Here is a 14,056-nt window from a genome sequence, read left to right as displayed (position 1 = left end):
ACTAGGAAGGCAAGAAAAAGGGCAAATTACTTTCTCCCCCCAAAAGAAACAGTTTTCAATTCAACATGAGCAGATCTTTAAAAGGGTATACATGAATTTCTCTAAATCTGAATTAAACAGGAATTGCCAGAAACATTTTAAGTGCTAGATCAAATGTAGGCTAATTTCATAAAAGGAAAAGAGAACACGACACAAGCATCTGTTCTGAAGAACGAAATATAATGAAGTAGAAAATCTGGGAACTGTAGTGCTAATATTTCAGATTACCTGCTACATCCAGCTCTATGCGTACGCTGTCTGAGGCTGAGGACAAATTTGAAAACTGTCATCTATTTGAAGCCACTTACGAAGCTAACTTACAACAAGTCTCAGATGCTAGGAAGCTGAAATCTTGAATAGCGTACATAACGTAGAAAGACAGAAAGGAGATGGAAGCATTGAATAAAGCAGCTTTATTTATTTTAAAACTAAACCATAGTTAAGTACACAAGTGGGGAAGCCTATTATCCCGTTTTAATTTTCTGCACTACGACATTAAAATGTAGTTCCTTTCCTCTGATGCTAAAAGCTTTTAAAGGCATTAAGAAAACAAGCAAAAATAAACAACATTTTTCATTATTAGTAGAGATTCTACTAAATGCTACCTCTCCCAAACAAAAGCAGCAGTAGAAAACACCAAACAACTGCATTTTTCTGCTCAGTGCAACATATCTTTAGCAAGCAGCTCACTGCAAAGACGCCATTTTATCAAACCTGAAATGCAGCCAAAAGCTTAGGACGCTGTGCTGCTGCTCTCTCTCTGAAATGTTATGTAATAAATTGATTTAACAGAAGCAGATGCTATTTTCTAAGGGTTAGGGTTACTTTCTTTTTTTTTTGGCTCTAAAAAGGGCTGACGGGTAATAAAATACCTGGAGAAAGGAGCCGCCCAACCATCCTAGGAGACGCTACATTGTGTGCAGAGCTGTTTCTACTCCTGCATCTACGTTCTCCAGGGCTCTCGGCTTCAATATGTCGGCTGTGTACAGTGTGAGCCTCATCCTGTAGAGCTGCCAAGAAAATCTCTCTGTGCAAGCGTGCGCCCAGACAACCTGCAAGCTCGGTCGGGCCTCGACTGCACTGGCTATGGAAATGCCCTTTCCACGCACAGCCCTCCTCCCCCTTCCCCTCGCTCCGCTCCTTAACTCTAGGTGAAGGTATCAACAGAGTAGGATTTTTAAGCTTTGATTATCTAATTGCAGCTGACACTAAACCGATCTTCCTTCCTCTTTAAATTCTTTCAACTGTCACAAAACATTTTCACTTCAGGACCCAGCTACAATTAGCACCCTAGCTGCTTTTCTCCTGCTTTTGAAAGTCAGCCAAGAGAAGACGCGGGCGCTGCCGACCGCCTGCACGGGCAGCAGCTCCTGCCTTCTGCCCAGCGTCCTCCAGCTCCTGCCCTCCCCACCGGCAGCTCCTGCCCGGCGTCCTCCTGCCCTCCCCACCGGCAGCTCCTGCCCACCGTCCTCCTGCCTGCCCCACCGGCAGCTCCTGCCCACCGTCCTCCTGCCTGCCCCACCGGCAGCTCCTGCCCACCGTCCTCCTGCCTGCCCCACCGGCAGCTCCTGCCCACCGTCCTCCTGCCTGCCCCACCGGCAGCTCCTGCCCACCGTCCTCCTGCCTGCCCCACCGGCAGCTCCTGCCCACCGTCCTCCTGCCCTCCCCACCGGCAGCTCCCGCCGCTTGGCAGGCGAGCAGCAGACCAAGTCCCAGATGTATATTGGCGCGCTGCCAAGCCCTTAATGACTTCCCTGCCTCGATCTAAAAAAGACCTAAGTGGCAAACATGAGAGTGTATTAATCAAAGGCGCTGTTGTTTATAAACGCGGAGAACTGCCCCAAACAACGCGGCACGGATCCGGGTGCAGGAGGGGACCATCTTTTAACAACCGCGGCTGGAGAGCGCTGCTTCTCTGTAAGACCTATGAACACAGTGCGAAGAGAAGGGGGGGCAGCTTAACGTTTTCAGGACCCAAGTATCATCACAAATCCTCCTTCTATCAATGCATATACACAGATCTCAAAAGCTAATTTACACCCAAACTTCTAGCATGTCTAATACACTCCTTTACAATTATTTCCCCTTCTCACTTCCTTGCTCTTCCTCCTCCTCCTATCTGCCCCAAATACATATTAATTACGCAGTAAATGGAGCACGTTTTAAATTTGTTGTGGCAGTTCTTGTCAGGTGTTCATTTCAGCAGTTTCACCCTTCTGCACTGGACTGCACACAACCGATGTCCCTTTAAAGGTCTGGCTGCATTCTCAGAATTGCTGCCACTTCACTACCAAAGCACAATCGCTGCTGCTATTCTCAGCTCAAGAACTGTTCCGCTGAAGTACTCCTGAAAATAGTTGGTTTCCTTCTGAAGACATTTATTCCCTGTTTCTTTGCAACAGTCTCCGAACACCAGATGGGTTTAACCTCATTTTAAAAACAACAGATGAATGAAAATCAAACCTGTTTGCTTTTGCTTCCATTCAGAAAACCATTTCAAATGCAACTAGAAACTGAGCTGGAGAGTCAATTTTGCAATAACTTTAAAGTCAAAATATTGTTGTGGATTATTATATTCCTTTATATCAGCTCTACATGACCGAAATTTCTATTAGTTAAAATGATGTGTCAAAACTGGAAGAGAACATAAGACACATTCTCATGTTGCTTCTGTTTTTCTTATTAATATCGTAAACTTCCTGAAATCTACTTCAATTCACGGAGGCAGGTCCTTACAAAGGGCACTTAGTTCAAGGGGACTGCGTTTACCGGACGGGGGTGCGTAGGAAGGCCGTGCAGCACCCCAGGGAAGAGTCAGAGCCCACACCAGAGCCCGGGGGCAAAGCCCAGCTTCCACCCGCGCCCGTGCTGGCGGATGAGCAGCTGCTCCCCTCCGCGTGCTCCGTCCTGTAGCAGCCTCGGCGGGGCACGAGGCTGATGCATTTGAAATCCTTACAGAGACCTGAAGACTACAGAAGGGGATTTGAGAGGTCAAGCAGACCACTCCCCTGATCGAAGGGCCTACTCCCGATACACACCAAGTGACATTTGCCCAGCCCAGCGAGGAAGCCCTCCAGCAACCGAGACTGCACATTCCCAAGTGCTCTGTCTCACTTCTTAAGACAGCTTTCATACTGGCACGTTTTTCCTAATGTCTAACCTTAATCTTCCTTGTTGAAATTTAAGCCCATTATTTCTTATCTGATCCATCGCAGGCATACAGAACATACCACCTTCTTCCTTGCAGCAGTCATTTAGGTATTTCTGCATTTCTAATTCCCGTCTGTCTTTGACTCAGCAGCTCCAATTCCTTCACTCTTTGCAAGGCTTATTTTCAAGATCTCTACTCGTTCCTGTCGCATTCCTCTGCTGCTCTTCCAGCCGGTTCACTTCCCTCGGGAGGCACAGTACCCCAACGGGACTCCACGTGCGGCAGCCTTATCAGAAGCGCCTCATGGGAAGCAGGATTGTTTATTTCCCTTGGCATGCTTGTCTTCTTTTCAACAGTGTGACACCATTAATCTGGTTTACCCTGTGACCAACTCCAGATCCACTTTTGCAGCGTCATATTCACATAACCATATCTGTGTACAGCGCTGCTCTGGCCAAAGTAAAGAACCTTTCCCTTTTCTTTATTTCTTATTCAACTACACAATTTTGCCACCATTATTCCATATTGTAATTTTGTCTTACAGTTGCCTTGCACTCTTCTCTAGTTTGGTATCATTAAAAAAAATTAACGAAGGCTGTTTATAGCCAAAAGACTCATGCAAATATCAAAGAGTACAAATTCGCACTCTCACTCAAAAGGTTCTCATTTAGCTGGTAAGGCCTGATAGCTGCTCCCCGGCTACGGCTTCCTGAGCCGCTCTGACACCTCTGTTGGAATAGTTTCATCTTGTACTTCCCACTTATTTACACCACCACACATCCATCACGAGAAAGTCTTCTGAGGCACTGTCAAAGGCTGCACAAAGTCGACTTCTACGACACGATTTTCCCTCGGATTCGGCAGTGCCCGCCGCCCTGCTGACAGAGCCACCCCCTTTGGCATGCCCTGCTCTCCACAACCTACAGGAGCTCTGTACTTCTCTCTTGCACAGTTCCAAATGCACAGAAATAGCTGCTTTGGTTATTTTTTCCAGTGTCATTCTAATGGATTACAATCACTGATCTGTAATTCCCCAGCTTCTCCTTTCTCACCTTTTAACATCAGTTGTTCTGGTTTCTGTTTTCCAGTTCTCGCACTCTGAAAGAATGCCAGCAGGCCAGATTGCTCCCAACCATCCTCAATGTAGTCTACTACAGCTTTCATCACTTCCAGACAATTTGAAATATTTTATTTCCTCAAGTACTCTAACTCACTGTAGCCTGAGTTCTAAGCCAATCATTAGTTTACAGATGAAGGGAAAAAGCATTTCAAGTATTCCTGGTGCCACTATCAATGGTTCTCCCTGTTGAACATCAGACCAGTTCCCTTGGCCTTCCTTTCACTAATGGACTTAAGAACATGTTGCTTTTTTCTTTTTTTTTGTTCTTTGGGGTTTTTTCCTAACTGCTACAAACTTCTTTGTTTTATATTTGTTTCTTGTAGTATCATACCTGTTTCCTGAGCTGTATCAATTCAGGTTTCTGAGCATTTTCACACGATGCCACTCCCTTTCTGCTCCTCCCAAGGACCAATTATTTCCCGGTCACTTTGACCTTAGTGGCTTTCTACCTTTTACTCGTCCACCGTCAGAGACAGGTCCTGCTACTTGGCCTCTTCACATGCGTTGTCAGAAAACTGCCATCTGCACATTTTAACAACTTGCCAGACTTTGTCTCCTGACCTTTCTTCCCCCGCAGACACCCGGGCAGTTCATGTATCTGGCTACCACCAGGGCACAGCCAGCTCCAGTGAAGCTAGAGGTAGGAGCAGGTCTACTGGTTCCAAAGCAAAAGCAGTGGCCTTTGAGTCACGATGTTTTTGTACAGCCCCACTCTTTGAAAGTGAGGACAGCAAAACTATAAAGGCATCTCAGTTATTTATCCTTTTACAGATTTCTATTTTTCCTTCTCCCAGTGAAAAATTCTAATCACTGTCAAATAGATTTGAAGCAGCAGATTTATTTTTCACACTCTGCTGCCTGATGTCAGATAACATACACAATACAGAAAAATTCATTCCAAAGATTAGTTTACTGATGAGTTTTTACCATCATTTTTCATTCATAATGCCCGTATTTGTGCTACACAGCGGTGGCTACTTCTCTATCTATATTCAAAGCATTATATGGAATTTTTTAAAATTTACATAGGAGACAAAACCCTTTGCTATCCGAGACTCACTTCTCGCAGACTTTCCCATTCCTGCATTTCAGAAACCGTTCATCACTCAGGAGTACATCCAGACAGTACGTACTGGCTAGATCCCATCTCCATGTTAACTGCTACATATTTGTCCTTGTACGTTGGTTTTTTAAACTTCCTTTTGTCCAAACATATACTGTCACTTTGTGACCGCCTGATTTCCAGGGACGTGTACCAGACAGCAAGCACTACCAAATGCTAAACAAAGCCCTGAGGAATACAACAAGAAGAAAGAAATGCGATCACCTATCATGCAACCTCTGGTGGTACCTGAGCATCCCTTTACAATGCTAATTCGATGAGACTATTGGCAAAAGATTTAATCCAAACAAAATAGTGATAACGTCCATATTTTTAACAAATGCCGTAACATCAAATTTGATCCCACTAGTAGGAAAACTTTTACATAGCCACATTGCGGAAACCTTGTGATGAGCTGTACGGTGAACTCCTCTGCCAACTGTGGCCACCACCTAGTCAAGTGTCGTAAAAATTGAAAGCTGTCAGGAGTTTTCTTGCAGATTAAGCATCATGCGTTTGCTTCCACAGAAGTAGTAGAAACAGCCAATTCTTGTGTTTACAAAGAAACATCGCCATGCTAGTACCTTCATTCAAGATCAACAGCCATGACACAAACTGTGTAGTACATGTTAAAAAAGTGTATTTGCTATAGAAAGTGTGAAATTATATACATAGAAAGTGTGCAAACAAACTGAAGAAATATACTACCTAACCCTTGATTTCTACTTCATACCGTTTAGTGTTTTAACTATTACAGACGGAAAACAGTTTATGGACGATCCAGAATAAATCAGTTTCTAAAGTTTTTGTTCCCTAACTTTCCAACTAAAAGCAAAACCACAGTAATGGCTTGCCAACAAAGATACGCTGCTAGTGGAGGTACAGAATACGGGCCCAAAGAGATAAAGTTCAGCAAGTCACTTCCATAGAGGCAGTTTTCACATGTGCTTTATTCATTAAAAATCAGCCTGTGTGCCATGCCTCCAGGCAATCAAACTAAACCTTATTTCAAACTTTTGAAATGAGACTTTATTCATATGCTACAGGCCTACTTTTGCATATACATGCCTCGCCTACAGTCATCGCAAAGTACAGTAAGCTAAACCGGGCAAGTGTTCAAACATGCATTCACCTCGAAGGTTACTACTACTTTGCTAGATCTGATGAAACAACTGTATGTCAAAGCTCATCTGTGTTTTCCAATTATATTGACTGGTTTTAGAAGAGATATTATCTCTCCCTAAAACTTTTCTCCAAATTTGACTTTACAACCATATAAAATTGCTCTACTAGAAGGAACTCTAGAGTAACCCACAGTTAAAGGATTGGATGTTTGAAATGAGTATTGTCAGGCATGATTTTAACAGTAAGCAGGTTTTTTTTAACCTTGCTTCCTAAAAAAAAAATATAAAAACCAAAGTTAATACAAACAGATTTATAAGAAGAGTTAACCAGCCACACAACGGCACTCCGCAACTTCCAACCGCCCACAACACCTACTTCAGCACGCACATTCCACGCCACAAGCACAAATATGCAAACTACAGCTAAAGATATCTTGAAACATGAACTAAAACTTCTAGCTTCACAGAAAAGAAAAGTTCAGCACAGAATCTGGCATCAGCCCACAGCAGGAAAATAAATCTCCGTAACTGCCGTCAAATTCTCACTTCACAGAACGGAACAGATACAACAAATTAAAAGCGTAACTCTTCAGTTTCCACAACGCTCACGTTTTCTCATTTTGATTACTGCATGAATTACTTGCTTTCATTTCTTTTTAGACTTCAGAAACATATGTTACGGATCCATTCCACAAAATACTCTACTCGCCAAGACAAAAGAAGTGCAGAAGTTTCCTCATGACTCCTGCAGGACATGGTACGTTTCTTTTGAGTTGATGGATGCTGGTTTCACTTTGCTGAATTGCAGAAAAGTGAAAGGCATCTTCAAGAAAAACTGATTACTTCTTTTGATCTTTGTTCTTACAATCATCAAACACACAGTGGTTGCCCGGAGACTCCTATGCAAACTTCGTAATTTGTAAAGAAACAAAGAAGAATACATTACTTGCTATTTTTAATCTCCCATGGTAGTTTCCAGAAATTACCTTAATTCTTTTAGATCACATGGCAAAAGGATGCTTCCATTAATGTCTCACACCTTAACAAAGTTAGTTAACTATTCACCACATTTACTGGATTTAGCTGACAAAGTAGGGAGGGAAGATATAAAAAGCTCCATCTTTAAGTAAAAAAACCAAACTGGGCTAGATCTTAGAATTCTGCTCATAAATTACAGATACAGCTTTCCTTCAGTGTAATCCTGAAAAGGATTACAGAGGGGGCATGTCAAGAGCAAGCTTTGTAGCTCAAGATAAAAGTTCCAGACAAATAACTATTCTACAGAAAACGCGCTGAAGTACTACAGAAAATAGTTCCATAATAGTTAACAACGAATAAAAGACTGTTTCCAAGGGATAAGATTTCTAAAATATTCTATGCGATTTGAAATGTTTTAATTTCTTCTATTAACAGTTTGTCTAGTTAATGTTTCATAGATTACCTTAAAAGAGAAACAAAAACTCACTACTCTCATCCACTCCACTGATATTTCCAGATGATAAATCTGACAAAGAATATAGTAGTGGTCATTAATTCCCACTTTCCTTACATTGGCAGAACATCCTTTTTAATTCACGACATTGCAGTTATAGTTCTGGTAAGTGCTTTGCATAGGCCAAGGCAGTAGATAACCAAGACTGCTGATAAGAGAATAAAGAGATAAAATAGTGTGATTTTTACAGTGAAGAGGCTGGCAATGCCTCTCTAACAGCCTTCCTTGTATCCAGGTAGTTATAATATAGGGCCTGGCAGGAACGCGCTTGCATAATTTCAAGTTAACTATGAAGGAATATGACCCTATAAAAAGAAAAGCTACAGATATGAATTTACCTTAAGCATCTTCTGGATATAAGATGCTAGCATACAACGATCCTGGCTCTTCGATTAATAGCAGTCATCCATCACAAGAAAGTTACTATTGTTCATCGTGAGTATAAGGAAGCCACAGATGGAGACTTGCTTGGGCAGAATCCAGCACAGGTCTAGCAAGCTCTGGTTAGGCAACCAGGTTACCAGACAGCGAGAGCCCTAAGCACGCAGGTATTACTGACAGCCTCTAGACTCTGAGGACGTCTAATAATGTTCATGCAGCGATCACTCTTCTACAATGCAGGTGCTGTTCAGACAGACAAAATTCCTGTTTGTATGTGCATCAGGTACCTACACCGATTCTTCTGGACAGCTTTGATTATTTTGTTCCTTCCCTTCACTTCCCCAGAGAACTTCTACTTGCAAAGACTTTAGTAAATGAAATACCCAGGGAACCAGAGACAGACATTTAGAGGAATACGGTTCCTACTGATGATAAAGAGGAGGAAGGAGAAAAGTCTCCTTATGACAACGTATTGCTCGGTCAGAATACTCATGTTTAAAGTTCTTTATTTTCATAGTCACAAAACTATGACCCAATTTGAATTAAATTTCATGGAAAATTCATAACTTAAGTCCTGGAGGTTTTCAGGATACGGAATCCCAAAATTTTTTCTAAGGAAAATGGTTACTCAAATCCTAACAGCTGAACTGGAAAGGTTTTGGTCTTCCCTAGATACTCTTCTTACTTCTTTGCTCTTTATGCTTGTCAAGGTGAAGATGAAGCCAGTATGAGAGACCAAATAAGACTGCCAACATACGTATTTCGTGGCTACAAAGGTCTCTCAGGAGTGAGATATGCTGTACTCTCTTGGCCTCACGAAGCAGCCAGGCGCACAGCTGTCGTGGTTATAAACTGAGCTAGATAGATTTATGTTTTTCCTCTTGTAACTGTTTGTAGTTAGTAAGTGAACTGATGCTCCACCTGCTGGAAAGAGAAATAAATGAGATCTAGTATTCAGCAAGCTCTTTCTATAAGGAAGATGCAACCATTTAAGTCTCAAAACACAACCTCCTGCTGTCAGTAGACAAAAAAGCAGCTAAGCGTTTGGCTTCTCTAGGATTCTCTTCCCTGCTCCAAGAACTGTGCACAGATTTTCAGGTGCCTTTGAAAGTTTTTGTTTGGACTTTACGTAATAAACAACCACCTGACAATTTTGACTCTGTGCACTAACTGCTTTCAAGTAATACTTCTGCTAAGAATTTGATATGGGTTAACTGTTTTGTGCAATGTGGAGTATCATATGAAGTGGAAAAGCTGCTGCACTCCTCCTCCCATTTGTACTACCTTTTACGGTATTCTGAATTTTTCCAACGGTGACAGAAAAGTAGCAAAAGAGTAAAAAAGCAAACCAATTCAACAGTGTAAAACATCTGCTGATAGTTGCCAGGCTGACAAACTACAGAAACAAGTGCTTATTTTATACAGCAAGTTAAAATCGGAATCAGGAAAAGAACTCTAAAACCTCAAGGTACAAATGCATCTGGCAAGATCAAAGTCAGACAGCTCGTACTATACTCTTACAAGCTAAGTTCTTTTATGGATTATGTTATGATTTACGGTGGACTTTGTTTCATGATTTACAGTACGTTTCTTAAAGATCAAAGATGTCTCAGATACATCTATAATGATGCTTGGAAGAAGTGTAATACTGACCCTCAGCCAGCCTGAGCCACTTGAGTTGGTGAATCTGTCTCTACCATATAAATAATTAATAGATTTCTGAAAATAAAATAATAAACACCTATATATATATATGTACATATAGATATACATAAAAATATATATCTAACACAGAACATTAATCTGATGGTTAACAGACATCTCCAAATCAAAAAGAAGCCATAAACATCAGCCACTATCTCTGCTGAACTGTGATTTGCAAAGAAGATGAGAACGCTGCTCTGACTGGTGGGAACTCATTACTTTCCATCTCACTAAAGCCAAATACTCGAGAACACAGAAGCAGAATCTCTCCCTCCCCCTCCCTAAAATACCAACATTTAAGTAAATAAACAATTGTTTTATTTTGTCTTTTCAGATTTGTGTTTCTGGGAAGAAGTTGAGCAATATTTTCAAGTGCATCTGGATAACCATAAAAGCTGTAATTTCTGAGAGAGATGATATTCTTATCTAACTAAAACTTCTAAGGACAACACCAAATAATTTTCTCTGCTGGAGTTCAGTATCACAGCAGCAAGTACAGGAAAAATAGTGAAAGATTCACTAATGCCCAAAGGGAAAAACTGCAGTTCAGATCCAAGTTTTGTGATGTCTGACAGCATTAATGAGTGATAATAAGCAACACTTGAGATCATACAGAAATTACTAATACTGAAGATATCAAAAACCCCCTTGTGACTTAGTCCAGATAACTTTTTCTAAGCCATAGATAACTGTACCTTAGAACACTGCCTGCTTCGCCTAACATGACATACATACACAGCAGTGATAAAAAAGGCGATTTATACCAATTACTGACTAAGCTCATCTCCACTGTAAAATTTACACGATCTCTAGCATAGAAAGGCAAACAAGAAGAGAGCTGCTTCTTATCTTCTCATCAGCAGCTTCAGGGAAAAAAAGATAGCTAAGAGACTTATTCCTCAATGTGCTCTTTCCAAGAGCCAAAAGAAGGTTGGTGTGTCTATCTGCAAAGGATAGAATGAAGTGCTAGAAAGGCCTAAGATACCAAACTACTTTTCCCCAAATATTATTTTCCTAACATGAAAACAACACTTGAGAGAACAAGCAAGTAAAGGCATAAAAGCGTCACAATACAACATAAACAAAATTCCTGGTTTTGATTTACATATAGTTATATGCAAAGCTCTCTTTAAAGAGCATCAAAATTGTCAAAATTATAGCCAAAAACTTGGAAATACCCAAATTAACAATGCTTCTGTAAGAATGATCACTTAAGAAATATTTGAATGTCCTGAAGATCACATCCATTATAACTATCAAAGAAAGAGAAAAAACCTGGAATAAGAACCCACAGGTCTGAGCAATAAGAATATTAGAATAAAAAATAAATAAGAAAACCTGTTAGAACTGGATCCTAGAAATGACATAATATATTCTGTAGGAAAAAGAGCAACAGCATACACGTCACTTTAAATCGTGTTAAAGCAATTCTTAACACTCCATAAGTTTTTGCAACACCCGTGCTAACAGCGGAGGGCATAACTACACACAGAACGAGTCGATATCCCGCTGGGGTTTGATTCTTACCTGTTTGGGTCTTACTGGGATGATGCTGTCCACCTGCTCCTTGCTGCGGAGGAGGACTTGCCCCTGCTTGCCCAGTCCCTTGCGCTGGGCTGGTGCCGGTCAGAGTCCCAGTAGGCAGTGGCTGACCCCGCTTTAGGAGCTGCTTCTGTTCTTGCTGGCGGAAGCGTGGAGGCACCTCGCGAGGCAGGTAACGGGACGCAGCTGGCTGCTGCCCATTAGCAGACGCACGCTTGCCATTGCTGCTGTTGGTAATAGTGCTGGTGGAAGTACTGGTACCGGTACCGGCAGGTTGGGGCTGGCTTAAACTGGTCTTAATAGGTTCTGGCACTACATTGGGGAAAAAAAAAAAAAAAATTGCTTTAATATTAGAAAAGTTTGTTTTTTCTGTAACTGAGAAAATGGATAATGTTTTTCAGTCTCCCAAACAACAGTTGGCAAAACATGGGCTATAAAATACATAAAATATATTCTAAATAGAAAAGTGTTACAACCAGAACTCAGAGCTAGTTTACCACGTATGTAGCCTCCTGAAGCATTTTATATAAGAATTTTGAAATCTACGTCTAAAAAACCTGGTTTTGCACAGCTGTAAAATTTATGTACCAGAACACAGCTGATAAAGGCTTCACACCCAACTCTGTGAGAGCCTACGCGTCTTTTTTTAGCCGTGCAAGCCCCCCGGCCTTATCTTACCCGCTTCCCAGGCTGCGCCAGGAGACAGCAGCACACAGCCGAGAGGCTGCTGGCTACAAATACCCGGCCGCCGCTGCGCGAGGAGAGCGGGCAGGTGGGCTGAGGCTGGAGCGGCCTCCATACACACAACCGAGTTCATGTCAATGCTCCAAGGGCTCCCCTATACACAAAGGTACCTCTGTGTGTGTGTGTCTGGGTGTTTATACTCAACGGGATTTAGGAAAGTACAACATTAAGAAGAAAAACACTGATTTCCTCTTAACTCTACAATGGAGCAAGTGAAAAAACTTCTTAGATGTTTTCACTTCCAGCGTTTCTAAGACATCTTGGATTGTTGTCAAAACGCTTACCCTAAAACAGTAAATAAAAGCCAAATAAATAAAAGGATGGCTAGAAATAATTGTTGTTATGCTCAAATAATGTGCAGGGAAAATTAATTATTAAATAAGAAATAGTGGCACAGAGTAACTTCTTATTAACTCAAGAGTTATTAGGACACAGCAAGTAGCAGGCTGTGAAATTTGAATTTCAGAAAATTAATTCAGTTGAAAAGGAGCGTATATTAGAGTGGGGAACGGTTTCTGGATAATGAAAACCTGTAAGAAAAGTTTTCAAGTAAAGGTTAATTTGTGTTACTCCTGCTTTAACCAATCCATAGACACACGTGCAAATACTTTGTACCTACAGTGATGCACAAATATCTTCTATATATTGGGATTTAAAAGGGAAATCATGCTCACGGGCAATTTATTCAATAAATAATTTTTAAGGACTTCAAAAATACGGGGCTTATGTTTTCAAAATATATGATTAAAACTCTGATCATAATCAGTTCCTTTCATTGGAACGAGTGGATGACTTAGACAACTCTTTCACCATAACAACTCTATTTTGGGGAGTTGGTTTTTTTTAGTACAAACCCACCAAGTTTTGGTATCCCAGCGAAGAGCACAAGAACCCTTGCTGCGCTTTGCAGAGTTAAAAAACAAGTGATTCTCTGCAAAGCTCTTCTCATTTTTAAGGTGACCCTGAAAAGTAGTAACTGAAAAAAGTAAACCACATTTCAGTTTTATACTAAGCTACGCACTGGCAGGAACACAAGCGAACGGGCCGAGGACAAACGAGCCTACACCATTATTTTTCCACGTATCACAAGTGACTAAAGGAAAACTTTCTCATTTGCAGTAAGAAGCACTCAACTTCAGCTGCAAAAGGGATTCCAATGTGTAAAGCGTGAACGTTATTTTAATCGACGTTAGCACTACTCTTAATGATAGAAAAGCTTTTGTCTTTCAAAGAAAAGTACTAAATCCCCAGTACATGCAGAGCACACCCCTTCCAGCTACCAAACCAGCCCACCAGCTCCCACCAGGACAGAAAGAATCCCTCAGCAAACCTTCTCTTCTCTCTGATTTCATGAAGGCATTGACCAGCCTATAGGACAGGCTGAAGGCATAAATTTGTGGCTGAAGTTTACATTGCAGAGAAATAAATTTATACAGTTATTTGTACATCAGTATTTCTGCACAAGAGTAACACAAGCTTTGCTAGAGTCTTTCAAGTCTAAACCCTTTAAACACATTAAATAGTGTCTCAGCTCTTCCTTTTCCATAGTTTTAGTCTCCTCTTTACTACCAGGACAAAATACTATGTCCTATAAACACTACTGGAATTAAAACAGTATTAAGTTTTAAAGTAAGCATAAATTCTGGTTATTCTCTGC

The 14,056-nt window shown here is 41.2% G+C and overlaps 1 protein-coding gene across 9 annotated transcripts in view; it reads right to left on the bottom strand.

The window, feature by feature from the left end:
* Positions 1–14,056, bottom strand: part of TNRC6C (trinucleotide repeat containing adaptor 6C) — a 108,853-nt gene that overhangs the window by 46,845 nt on the left and 47,952 nt on the right. For 8 of the 9 annotated variants that reach the window (XM_087750469.1, XM_087750465.1, XM_087750463.1 and 5 more), the window contains one exon: positions 11,641–11,967. In XM_087750469.1, coding sequence (XP_087606595.1) covers positions 11,641–11,967 — 327 coding nt within the window. Of the gene's footprint in view, positions 1–911; positions 1,107–11,640; positions 11,968–14,056 lie in introns of those variants that run through there. The other variant, XM_087750471.1, reaches the window with a different exon arrangement.

This window comes from Nipponia nippon, unplaced genomic scaffold, assembly GCF_047370975.1.
Source record: "Nipponia nippon isolate SJK-2023a ecotype South Korea unplaced genomic scaffold, ASM4737097v1 scaffold_14, whole genome shotgun sequence".
NCBI classification, from domain to species: domain Eukaryota; kingdom Metazoa; phylum Chordata; class Aves; order Pelecaniformes; family Threskiornithidae; genus Nipponia; species Nipponia nippon.
This window is presented reverse-complemented; position numbering and strand designations above follow the sequence as displayed.